The following is a 12,841-nucleotide window of genomic DNA, read 5'->3' on the forward strand; positions in this document are numbered from 1 at the left end:
TTACAGTGGAGAAAATGGACAAAAACAACCCTGGCCACATAATCAAGGTCAACATCATCAGTGAAACTCATGTTAATAGCATGTATCCCTGATATGATGTGTTGAGAACAGCATGTCACCTCTGTGATCTTCCACCTACAAACCCATAACCCCCACCTAGCCATGAGAATAACATCAAACGAACTGAGGGACATTCTAGAAATACTCTACCAGTATTCCTCAAAACTCTTAAAGTCATTAAAATTGAGGAAAATCTGAGACAAGAGGAGGTTAAGGAGACTTAATGACTAAACGTAATGTAGTATCCTGGAACAGAAAAAACTCCAAGAGGACATTTGGGAAAACTAGTGAAATCTGAATAAAGGGTCAAGTTTAGTTAATAGTAATGTACCACTGTTGATTCCTTAGTGTAACAAATGTACCATATTAATGTAAGATGTTGACAACAGAGGAAACTGAAGAGGGTTATATGGTAACTCTCTACATAGCTTTGCAACTTTTCTATAAATCTAAAGCTATTCTAAAATTAAAATTTTATTTTAAAAATCTCAATAGATGTGTTTACCAGAAAAAAGATTAGTAAACTAAAGACATTAATAAAAAAAAATATCCTACGGAAGGTCAGAGAGAAAGTAAAAAAGAAAATAAAATACAAAAAAAAAAAAAAAGAGAGAGAGAGCCTAACAAGCCTATGCAACACAATGAAAATGTTAACACAAATATAACAGAGACCCTAGAAGGAGAGGACAGACAGAATAGGACAGTAACAATGTATAAATCGATAATGGCTGAGAATTTTCCAAAACAGATGAAAGATATCAACCCACAGATTTAACAAGCTCTACAAACCTCAAGCAGGGAGGGAGGGAGGAAGGAGAGAAAAAAGGAAGGAAGGAGAGAAGGAAGGAAAAATACTCCTCAGCATATTCTAAGATGTTGAAAACCAAAGGACAAAAAAGAAAAACTTAGGGCTTCCCTGGTGGCGCAGTGGTTGAGAGTCCGCCTGCCAATGCAGGGGACACGGGTTCGAGCCCTGGTCTGGGAAGATCCCACATGCCGCGGAGCGGCTGGGCCCGTGAGCCACAACTACTGAGCCTGCGCATCTGGAGCCTGTGCTCCACAACAGGAGAGGCCGTGATAGTGAGAGGCCCGCGCACCGCAATGAAGAGTGGCCCCCACTTGCCACAACTAGAGAAAGCCCTTGCACAGAAACGAAGACCCAACACAGCAAAAATAAATAAATAAATAAATAAACTCCTACCCCCAACATCTTCTTTAAAAAAAAAAAGAAAAAATTAAAAGCATCCAGAAGAAAAAAATTCCATTGTTTTCAAAGGAACAACACAATTCCATTGTTTTCAAAGGAACAACAGCTTTTTTTTTTTGACAGTTTTAATCTTAACAAAAATGAGAGTAACCAGAAAAATAACAAAATGGTATATTTAAAGTATGGAAAGAAATTAATGCCAACCTAGAATTCTACACCCAGCAAATATATCCTCCACAAGCAAAGGAAAAATGAAAACATTTTCAGACCCAAAAAAGAAAAAAAAGAGAGAATAGCTACATACCCACATAGCCCTTAAAATTGATTTACATTTATATCTATTAACGTGGAAAGAAGTTCCTGAATACTGCTAAATGAAAACATAGAAATAATACCACTTACATAAAATTGTGCATATAAGTCAATATACACAGAATTACTGATAAAATTTTGGTCTTATCACAAAAGACTAGCAATGATTTCCTGCACTGTTTAATATGGGAAGACTTTAATTTTAACTATACCACTATATTGTTAGAATTTGGGGAATTAAATGTGTGTGTGTGTGTGTGTGTATATATATATATATATATATATATATATATATTTGCTATTCTCCAAAGTAGTTTTAAATATAGAATGACACACTTAGATACATAATATCAAGTGAAAAACACAGATTAAAATAATTGAGTATGTGTATTTAATATGCATGTAAATGTATATCCAAAGAATAAATAACAGAAGGCAAAATATTACCAATAGCTATGTCAGGGTTGTGGAATATGAGCACTTACTGCCTTTTTTACATTTTAGTATGCTTTCCACATTGTATTAATAAGTAACTATTACTCCCAATTTTAAAATGTTATTTTTAAAAAAAAAAAAAAATGTTATTTTTGTAAAACCCCAAGGTCACATTAAAAACCATCATCATAATAACTGCATTAATATCACTGTTACATAAAATTAATTTTCAGCAAACTGTCATATAGGTTTTTGATAGTCAGCTCTGTTTAGCGCAAAATCCTCAAATCTATGGTTATAACTGCAGACAAAATTCAAGGCAACTATTATAATACCACCTCTATCATTACCCACATAATTTGTTTTTAAAAGCAAAAATATTTCATCAAAGACTGTTTTTGGCAGAGTAACTTATATGGGAGTTAGCCACATAGCTTACATGGAGCACATCCATAAGCTTGATTTAAAAACAAGCTCGTCATCACTTATTAAGCTCCTGTCCACCAGTCGTTTCACAGATACGTTATCTCTAATTTTCAAAGCAACAATGAAATGTAAGTATAACCATTCACATTTTTTAAAGCATACATTTCTTTCCAATTGCTACCAATTTGAAAGCAAAGTATTTGAGAAATGAGGTCCAAAAAAAGGTAACATTTGTTGACATAAATAATGAATAATGACGAGATGCTAGGCACTATACTGGATGTTTCGTATGTTATCTGACTTCTTCCCATGAGAATCCTGCAATTTAGATGAGGAAATTAAAGCTCAGCTAGTAATAACAGAGCTATAATTAAGACCATAAAATAATTCCAGAGCCCATGCACTTTACCATAATATCAAGTTGTTATTACTAATTTGAGAAGATTCCTAATATATTTTCCTATTAATGAGTGATAATTATTCTAGTTAACACAGCCAGCAACAGCATATTTAGTACGTGCAGTTGGCAAAGCAAAGGATGAATGATCCATATTCTCTAGGAACTACACATGCAACTACAAAACAAAGAATATTTTGGGTTTTTCTCAGTATTTCAAAATTTGTAAAAAGCATAAGCTCTACGGCTTAGTGGAGTCCATTACCACTACTGCAAATAAACCAAGCATGTGTCTCATTGCTGTTAACTGAACGAGAACCTCTAGAGGCATCAATAAGCACCAAGAATATAATTATTAGTACAATTATAATTATCATCATCAACAAAAATATATCACTTCATTAATTCAATTCACATTGTACCAGCAAAATCTGTAACAGAAATTTTGAAATAACTGTCTCCACACACATACATATATATACACATTACACACACACACACACACAAACACACACACACACACATACACACACACACATTCATTTTTCCTCCTTACCTAAAGACCTGCAGACTGAAATGGTTGCCTCCTCCAAGAGCTTCAACTCGGTACTGGAAAATGAGAAAAAAGGTAATTAATAACTATAACATTAACTATGTACATACTAACCAGTTAAAGAAATACATAGAAAGAAAGACAATTTAGAAGGAAAATAAGGTGTACAGTGGTAAACAATAATATCAGCTAAATAAAGCTTCTATTCTCAATGTAATTAGAAAATTTACTATAATTCTCAACATGAGACTCCTAAAGAAAAGCACTTGGGGCGCCTTGCCTTTTAGGTATTGAGGCAGGGAGGAGAGGTGGGGCTGATGGGACTTAGAAAAATTCGAGAAAGGTATTCTCAAACACAGAGCACAAGGCAGGGGCCTCATGTGCCCATTTCCAAGGAAGTACTGATCACAGGATTATAGTTATTTAGAAAAATGCCATTATTTTTCTATAATACTTTCAAATAGTTCAACAACAACAAAAAAGAAACAAGGCAAGAAAAGAGAGAAAACACAGACATAAGCTTCAATAATTTATAAATATACAGAAAAACAGAAGCCAATGCAAATTGACACAGAGATAGGAGAGAAAGATATAAAACTCTTAGATTTAAAAACTGGGGAAGCTACAGGACAGTGGATCCAGCAGTAATTTCTTACATATGACACCAAAAACACAGGCATCAAAAGAAAACATAAATAAATTGGACTTAACCAAAATTAAAAACTTTTGCACATCAAGGGATACTACCAAGAGAGTGAAAAGTCAACCCAACAGAATGGGAGAAAATGTTTGCAAATCACATACCTGATAAGGCACTAATATCCAGGATATATTTTTTAAAAACTCTGATTCAACAACAACAAAAAACCCCAAACAACCCAGTTTAAAAATCTGCAAAGGATTCAGACAGACATTTCTCCAAAGACATAAAAACGGCCAACAGGTATATGAAAAGATGTTCAACATCACTAGTCATTAGGGAAATGCGAATTAAAACCACAGTGAATACTACTTCACACCATTAGGATGGTATTATTAAAAAAAAAAAGAACGGGAGGGGATGGGAGAGGAGGGGAGGGAAGGGAAAAGGAAAAAAAGTGTTGGAGGGGATGTAGAGAAACTGGGACCCTCGTGCATTGCTGATGGGTGTGTAAAATGGAGCAAGTGCTATGAGAAACAGTATGGCAACTTCTCAAAATATCAAAAAGAGAATTATCATATGATCCAGCAATTCCACTTCTGGGTATACATATACCCAAAAGGACTGATATTTGTACACCCACATTCATGGCAGCATTACTCGCAATAGCCAAAAGGTGGAAGCAACCAGTGTCCATCAACAGATGAATGATGGCACAAAATGTGGTACATACATACAATGGAATATTACTCAGCCTTAAAAAGGAAAAGTTCTGACACACGCTACAACATGGATGAACCTTGAAGACATTATGCTAAGTGAAATAAACCAGTTGCAAAAAGACAAATACTGTATGAGTCCACGTCAAATCCATAGAGACAAAGTAGAATGGTGGTTGCTATTGGTGTGGTTGGGAACAGGGAGGTGGGGGGATGGGGCAGGGATAGCAAGTTAGTATGTGATGAGTATGGAGCTTCATTTGGGGAAGATGAAAAAGTTCTGGAGATGGACGATGGAGATAGTTAAACAGCAATGTGAATGTAGGACTTCCCTGGTGGCGCAGTGGTTAAGAATTCACCTGCCAATGCAGGGGACACGGGTTCGAGCCCTGGTCCGGGAAGATCCCATATGCCGCGGAGCAACTAAGCCCGTGCCCCACAACTTCTGAAGCCCACACGCCTAGAGCCTGTGCTCCGCAACAAGAGAAGCCACTGCAATGATAAGCCCGCGCACCGCAATGAAGAGTGGCCCCCGCTCGCTCCAACTAGAGAAAAGCCCACGTGCAGCAGCAAAGACCCAACACAGCCAAAAATAAATTAATTAATTAATTAAAAAAAAACAATGTGAATGTATTTACTTAATACTACAGAAGTAAACATTTAGAAATGGCTAAAATGATAAATCTTATGTTGTGTGCATTTTGCCACAATTTAGAGAAAAAAGTGCATTCCAATTCCAATTCAACTAGTTACTAGCTATATAACCTAGGGATCGTTTAACCTTCTTTCAGTTTTCTCATACATAAAACAGAGATGATAAAAACAGTACCTGTTTCAAAAGGTGTGGTTATTAAGTTATGTAATATGTATAAGGCACTTAGAACAGTGCCTGGCACAAAGTAAAACCTCAATAAATGAGCTACTATTGATTCCAAAATACAGTGCTTTTTTCCCAGTTAATAAATTAAAATAATGCTTTACATCTATGTAACCCTTTAAAAGTTTTTCAAAGCACTTTCAAATTTATTAGCACATGAGAACCTCTTCTAATGAGCAGGACAATTATAAACCCTATTTCAATAGATAAGCAAACTGAGGCTTCCAAGGAGTTTAAGTAACATTCCAGGAATCAGCGGAAGAACAAGAACCAACTTTACAGCCTGGTGACTGGTTTAAAAATTTTGTTGTTTTCTGCCAACACACATGGCACATAGCAAATCCTCCAAATGGGCAACTCTTTCAAGGGCTAGTTTAAAAACCCCTACCTCCCAGGGTTCTCTGCTGTTGCTGCTGAAGCATACTTTTTAAAAAAAACAATCCATAAGCACCAATGCTTCTGACAAGAAAATTTTAGAGAAACTATGAAAGAAAATGGATTACTTTAGCTATTTCTAGAACTATGCTGTCCAATATGGTAACCACTAGCTTACATGTAGTGGCTGACCACCTGAAAAGTGGCCAGTCCCAACTGAGATGAACTGTAACACAAAATACATACCAGATTTCAAAGATTTTTTTAAAAATAGAAAATACTTCATTATCAATCTTTATGTTCATGAAATTATAATATCTGGGATATACTGAGCTAAATAAAACATACTGTTAAAATTAATTTCACCTCTTTTATTTTACATTTTTAACATGGCTACTAGAAAACTTCAAATACATTCCAATCTAACCTTTTATTTCTATTAGAGCTACTCTAGAACTTGGCTCCCAGCAATTGAAGACAGTATCATGTATAAGAAGTACTGTACATATACACAAAGCTAAAACTAATTACTTCAGTGAATATGCCATTACCTTAAGAATCTCAAATTATATTCATATTCAAAAAGATAAATATCTTTCCAAAGTAATCTTTAAGTTTCTCCTAAGATTGAAAAATTTTTAGCCAAAGGTACCTAGAAATGATTCTATAGTCAACTGTTTGCATGTCCCTGGTCTTTATCCCTGTATTAGACATTTTTGGAGAGTCTGCCCACCTCATATGATCTGTCTACTGTCCTCCCCCTCCCTTTCTTCTACCTTCCCACCTACTCCTCAGGGGTGAGCAGAAGCAGACAGGGCTTGTTCAGCCTGACCCCCACTCCCTGGCCATAGGTGATGGCTCAGAGATAGGCATCTAACAAAAGCTATGCCAGAGTCTTGGGGAATTTGGAATTGAGATGTAAAGACAGGTTCTCCGTATGGCTGGAACTGGCCTGCCATGCTGAGGGTTATAGGAAGCCATCCTCTATCCACTGAGCAGCAGAGATAAACAAAAAGGACAGTCAGGATTCCTGCTGGCCTTGTAATTCTTCGGACCAGTTCTTCCTGAAGCCTAGCTGTGTTTCTCATCTGGGATTCTATGAGACAGCCCTTTCTCTTCATCACATAAGCCCCTCTTTCTGACATATGCTAAATCAAATTGGTTTTTGTTAATAACCAAGAGACTTCTATTATAATAAATCACTGTGGTCAGATTTAATAATATACATCAGTAGTTGGCAAGAAGTGAAAACTATGAATTACTCAGTTTATGGGTTACTCGGGCAAAAAATAAAAGTAAAGACGTATAAAATGCAAAAGACTGTAAAGAGTTTTATGAGGCTAATAACTAGACCACATGCATAAAGTCTGTTTCACTGGTGCTTCTACTTTGAGTCAATAACACTCTCTTAAAACCAGTTGGAACCAAGAGCTTCAATTATATACATGTGGCTACAATCTTCAAAAGCTTCGGAATTTGCTTGTTCAACAAACACTGCCTGGGTGCCCAGGACATGCTGGGCTCTGTGAAAGATGCTGCCTCTGCCTCCAGGCTACACAGAGGAATGAAGAATCAGACAGACTATTTGGTGCAGGGGAAGTACGCAGATCAAGCCCGGCCCTGTCCCAACCTACCCTCTTAGCACTCAAGGAAGGCATCCTGGAGGAAGTGACTGTCTGTCCTGAAGGAGGAAGAGAAGGCAGTTGGGCAGACAAAAAGGGACGGCTTTCCAGACACAAGGAATGCGTATGCAAAGGTATGGCAGTCACAGAGAGCCTGGAAGGTTCTGGGAAGCAGAGTTAATCAACACTGGAGAACGATCAATTACAAGCCTGGAATAATATACCAGATGGCTGGGGTATGGAGTTCAGTTTCTCAACTCATTCTCAACAGAAAGGTATTGAGTGTTCCCCAAACAAAAACAAAAACCAGGTTCTGATTTCTTTTGAATACAGTATTAGCCTGAAAAAAAGAATTAATCCCAACATGTATTAGTGAGGTTGGTTTGGACACCATTTCCTCTAGAAAACCACCTCTGATCACCAAAGACCAGGTAAGAAGCCTGCTTTCTGTCCCAACAGCACCCAATCATGAAACTGAGCACCCGGTGGCAAGACTGCCAAGTTATGTCTGTGGCCCCCCTAGACTGTGTGCTCCTTGCTCATCACAGCATTCTCAGCCTGGTACAAATCAGGCACTTAATCAAAATGCACTGAATCAATGAAAGCCTTTGTCAGACACTTCATTACCAGAGGACAAAATTCCTTCCCCGGCCCTCAAGAAACACTTCACACTCCCCAGATTTCAAGGCAACATCTGCCCCCAAGTTTAAATTTTTATTAAAATATTTTTAAAGACACTTATTTGTTTCTAAATGTAAAATAATATAACTTTTTGAAGCAGGCTGGTTTCTTTGTCACTCAAGGATGAAGAGACAGGAAAAGCTGGGAACTATCCCACCTCTGCTAGAAGCTCTGGCTTGTGGTTAGCCAGCCAGCACCTACCATTCTGTAATTAGGCCCCTCAAGCCTGCGTCCCCTACACATGGCCGTGATCTGAAACAGCACCACAGCTACCACACTTCCTCAACAATCACCACTGCCGATCAGAAGCATCTTGAGTATCCAGATTATAACCTCCGTGAGAACAGAGAAAATGTCTCATTCATCCGTGCCTTCCCCCACCACGCCTGGTACAGTGGCTCAGTCAAAAGAAGAACACATGGCAATTACCTATTAAATGAAGGATTCATAAAGCAGTGTTATTTCTACAAAGGAAATCAGCCAAGCACACCCCTGCCAAAAGCAACACACTGACTGTTATAATAGAATTCCTTTCCTCCCATCCCTCCATCCTCCAATTTTCTAAACTTTTCGGAACATTTTAAGAATAATCTTTCCCATGTGCTTGATGTAGAGCTAAAATGAGGTGGTAAGCAACCGGGGTGGTTGGTAACTGTGGCCGCGTGTTTATAGGCATTTTTGCACAGTACTGTTTAGTTAAACAAATGAACTCAGATGTTCTGGTAGCAGGCAACTTACAAATCATCATTTGCAGTAAATAAAAGTAAAATTGAAATGCAAAATATGCCAATGTTTCCAAGACAATTACAATTAGAAAACAAATGCTGTTTCTGAAGGCAGACTTGGGGCACTGGGCATACAAAAGGGGGGCAAAAAGGCAGCAAATATTCATACCAATACAGATTAAGTAAATTAATATCACACAGAGGTCTTCAAACTTCCTGTATACATAAACTCCACAACCAGGTCAATATGGAAAATGTCATTAATGAGAGATTAGGGATAAATACTTAAAACAACTCATCTCTTAATCAAACATTTGCTAAAGGAACTAAACTCTAGATAAACAATCATATTGCTCCAATGGCCCGGTGTGACTCTGTCTGAAGCAATCCTTATATGTGACAGCAGACCAGGCTCCTCCTCCTCAGAGCTGCTATCATTCCAGCAACAACATAAACAGATGGATTCACAGAACAGGAATCTCAGTTTTGCGGGTGACACCCCGATGGACAATGAGACCTATGGGACTGGAGAGCCATGCCCAAGAAGCTCTCACACACACACTGGAAAATTTGAAACTGGTCTAAGGGATTTTTCCAGTTTTAAGAACCTTCATTGGGCTTCCCTGAAGATAATTCGGCAAGGAAGTGGTTATCAAGATTTTCACAACTATAGGGAAGTTCTTAAACATTATGTCGCCATTTCTGGGCTATATCCTAAGTCTATTCCCTTCCTTATTTAGATTTCATGAAAAGACTCTCCCTCAGGAGAGAACATCAACGTCAACCTCTCACTCTCCACATGCTCCAGTGACAGTTTCCACAACAAAATTCCCCAATGAATACCAATAACACAGCTGGATTACTTCTAAGTTATGTCTCAAATAATCAATGTCATCTCTGCCACCTCTGCTGAGTGCGCCAACATACATCATGACAAGGTTAAGTAACTGGGACGTGTAGGTAGCAGAGAAGACTTGCAAGGTAAAATAGAGCAAAAGAGAGAAGAATCTTAATGCCATCTAAAGGAATTTGGATTTTATCCTACATAAAATAGGAAGCCAATAAGCATAGAATCAAAAATATACACTAACTGGACATCCCTAGTGGCACAGTGGATAAGAATCCACCTGCCAATGCAGAGGACACGGGTTTGATCCCTGGTCCGGGAAGATCCCACATGCCACGGAGCAACTAAGCCCGTGCACCACAACTACTGAGCCCAACTGCTGCAACTACTGAAGCCCACACGCCTAGAGCCTGTGCTCTGCAACAAGAGAAGCCACCGCAATGAGAAGCCTGCACACTACAACGAAGAGTAGCCCCCACTCACCGAACTAGAGAAAGTCCGCACACAGCAACGAAGACCCAATGCAGCAAAAAATAAATTTTAAAAAAAATCAAAAATATACACTAACTGGACTTCCCTGGTGATGCAATGGATAAGACTCCACGCTCCCAGTGCAGAGGGCCCGGGTCTGATCCCTGGTTAGGAAACTAGAACCCACATGCATGCTGCAACTAAGGAGCCCTGGAGCCACAACTAAGGAGACAGCCTGCTGCAACAAAGGAGCCCACGTGCTGCAACTAAGGAGCCCGCCTGCCGCAACTAAGAACCAATGCAACCAAATGAATAAATAAATATTTAAAAAAAAAACAACCCAGCTGGAATATTATAATATATATAGACACACTAACAGAACTCTTCACAGAGCAGCGAGGTGCCCCAGGTGTACAATGGTTAAATGTCTTCAATCATCTTCAAATTTTTAGCAAAAAACAAAAGGACAATGTGAACAGCAACAACAATAATGCCTCTAGTAGTACATATAATAAAGCCTAACCAGATACAACCACCACAATAGTTAACCACTGCTGCCAACTGTTGGGCCAGCAAACTTGGATAAACTACTATGACTAAAGCAGAACACAGTCAACTACATAATCTTTAAAAATTCTAGTTTAGGGACTTCCCTGGCAGTCCAGTGGTTAAGACTCTGCCCTCCCAATTTAGGGAGCACAGGTGTGATCCCTGGTCAGGGAACTAAGATGCCACATGGTGCATGGTGTGGTCAAAAAAGAAAAAAAAAAATTCTTGTTTAATTCCACTAAAATAATATACCAAATTGGAACACTAGTAAGAAACAGTAACAGAAATAATATAGATGATTCTGTTCCCACTAGATTCACAGACTGGTCACTTTCAACTCTTATACTCCAAGTGTACTACCCTCTCGATTTAACCATTACCATCAATTAACAAACTCATTCCTGCGTACTGCTCGCGTGGATTTCCAACCATTCCCGTTACTGAAGACAACATATGCTCCCATACAATGGAAAGATTCCAAAGCCACATATTTAAGTTCCAGCTTCCTCATTCCTATTGGTATGACTAGCCAAGATACTTAATTTGAGCGGCTCAGTTTCCTCATATGTAAATGGTGTAAGGATGCCACCATCTGATAGGATAGTTGTAAGGACTACGTAGCAACATGTGGAAAGTGCTCAACACTCTGCTCAATACATGTGAGCTCCCTAACCCCTCAACAACAAAATGAAATGAATCTACAAGTGTTAAACTGTCAAACTTTGCATATATTTATTCCTTAATACATCTTATAAGTAATTTGCCAGTCTTCACCTTTCTTCCCTCCATGGGGCAGAGGGGAAGTATAAGGCATAATTTAGTAATTTTTCAAGTAGTTTTACATTTTGAAATAGTATCAAAACAGCTGTGTCAAACAACTGTAGATGATCTGCTTTGATTTTATTTCCATTAATATGTTACTACAGTAGAAGTATAACACTAGTGGATTACAAAGGAAATCAATATTCCTTATTCACCTAGCAAAACTTCTCAGTATTAAGTAACGTTTAATAACTGGCAGAAAAGAAACTTATATCTAAGTAATTTTTCTTTTTTAAAAAAGAAAATAATTTGTATTTATTATTGTAAAAATGAACCATACTAAAAACCACCAGGAGGAAACACTACACACCAATCAGAACTGTTAAAATAAAAAACAGTGACATCAAATGCTGGCAAGGATGCAGAGAAACTGGTTATCACATACATTACTGGTGAGAATGTAAAGTGATACAGCCACTCTGGAAAACAGTTTGGGCAGTTTTGTATAAAACTAAGCATTTACCATATAACCCAGTCATTGAACTCGTGAGCATTTATCTCAAAGAAATAAAAACTTATATTCACACAAAAACCTGTACACAAATGTTCATAGCAGCTTTATTCATAACAGCCCAAAACTGGAAACAATCCAAATGTCCTTCAATAAGTCTTTAAACAGAAACAAACTATAGTATACACACAACACGGAATACTACTCAACAAAAAAAAAAGGAACGAACTATGATACACAGAACAACCTGAATAGATCTCAAAGACACTATGCTGAATGAAAGAGCCAATCTCAAAACGTTACATATCGTATAATTCCACTTACACAACCTTCTTGAAATAAAAAAATTATAGAGATGGAAAACTGATTACTGGCTGCCAGGGTTTAGAGATGCGGAAGATAGAAAGAATGGGTGCGGCTATGAAGGGAAAGCACAAGGGAGCCTTGCTGGTATGAAACAGTTATGCATCTTGATTGTGGTGGTGGTTACACATGTGATAAAACTGTACAGAGCTATACATGTACACACAAATGAGTGCATGTATAACTAATTGCTGAAATCTCAATAACTTTTGTGTGTCAATTTCCTGGTTTTGGTACTGAACTAGAGTTACGCAAGATGTTACCATTGGGGAAAACAGGGAAGGATGCAAAGAACCTCCCCTGTACTAC

General features: G+C 37.9%; 1 protein-coding gene across 1 annotated transcript in view; it reads right to left on the reverse strand.

Moving 5' to 3' along the window:
* The window catches only part of DYM (dymeclin), a 371,864-nt gene that overhangs the window by 316,053 nt on the left and 42,970 nt on the right, over positions 1-12,841 (reverse strand). Inside the window, exon 3 of the mRNA XM_082668392.1 lies at positions 3,394-3,446. Coding sequence (XP_082524518.1) covers positions 3,394-3,446 — 53 coding nt within the window. The remainder of the gene's footprint in view (positions 1-3,393; positions 3,447-12,841) is intronic.

The sequence above is a fragment of the Grampus griseus genome (genome assembly GCF_964374135.1).
Source record: "Grampus griseus genome assembly, chromosome: 12".
Lineage (NCBI taxonomy): Eukaryota > Metazoa > Chordata > Mammalia > Artiodactyla > Delphinidae > Grampus > Grampus griseus.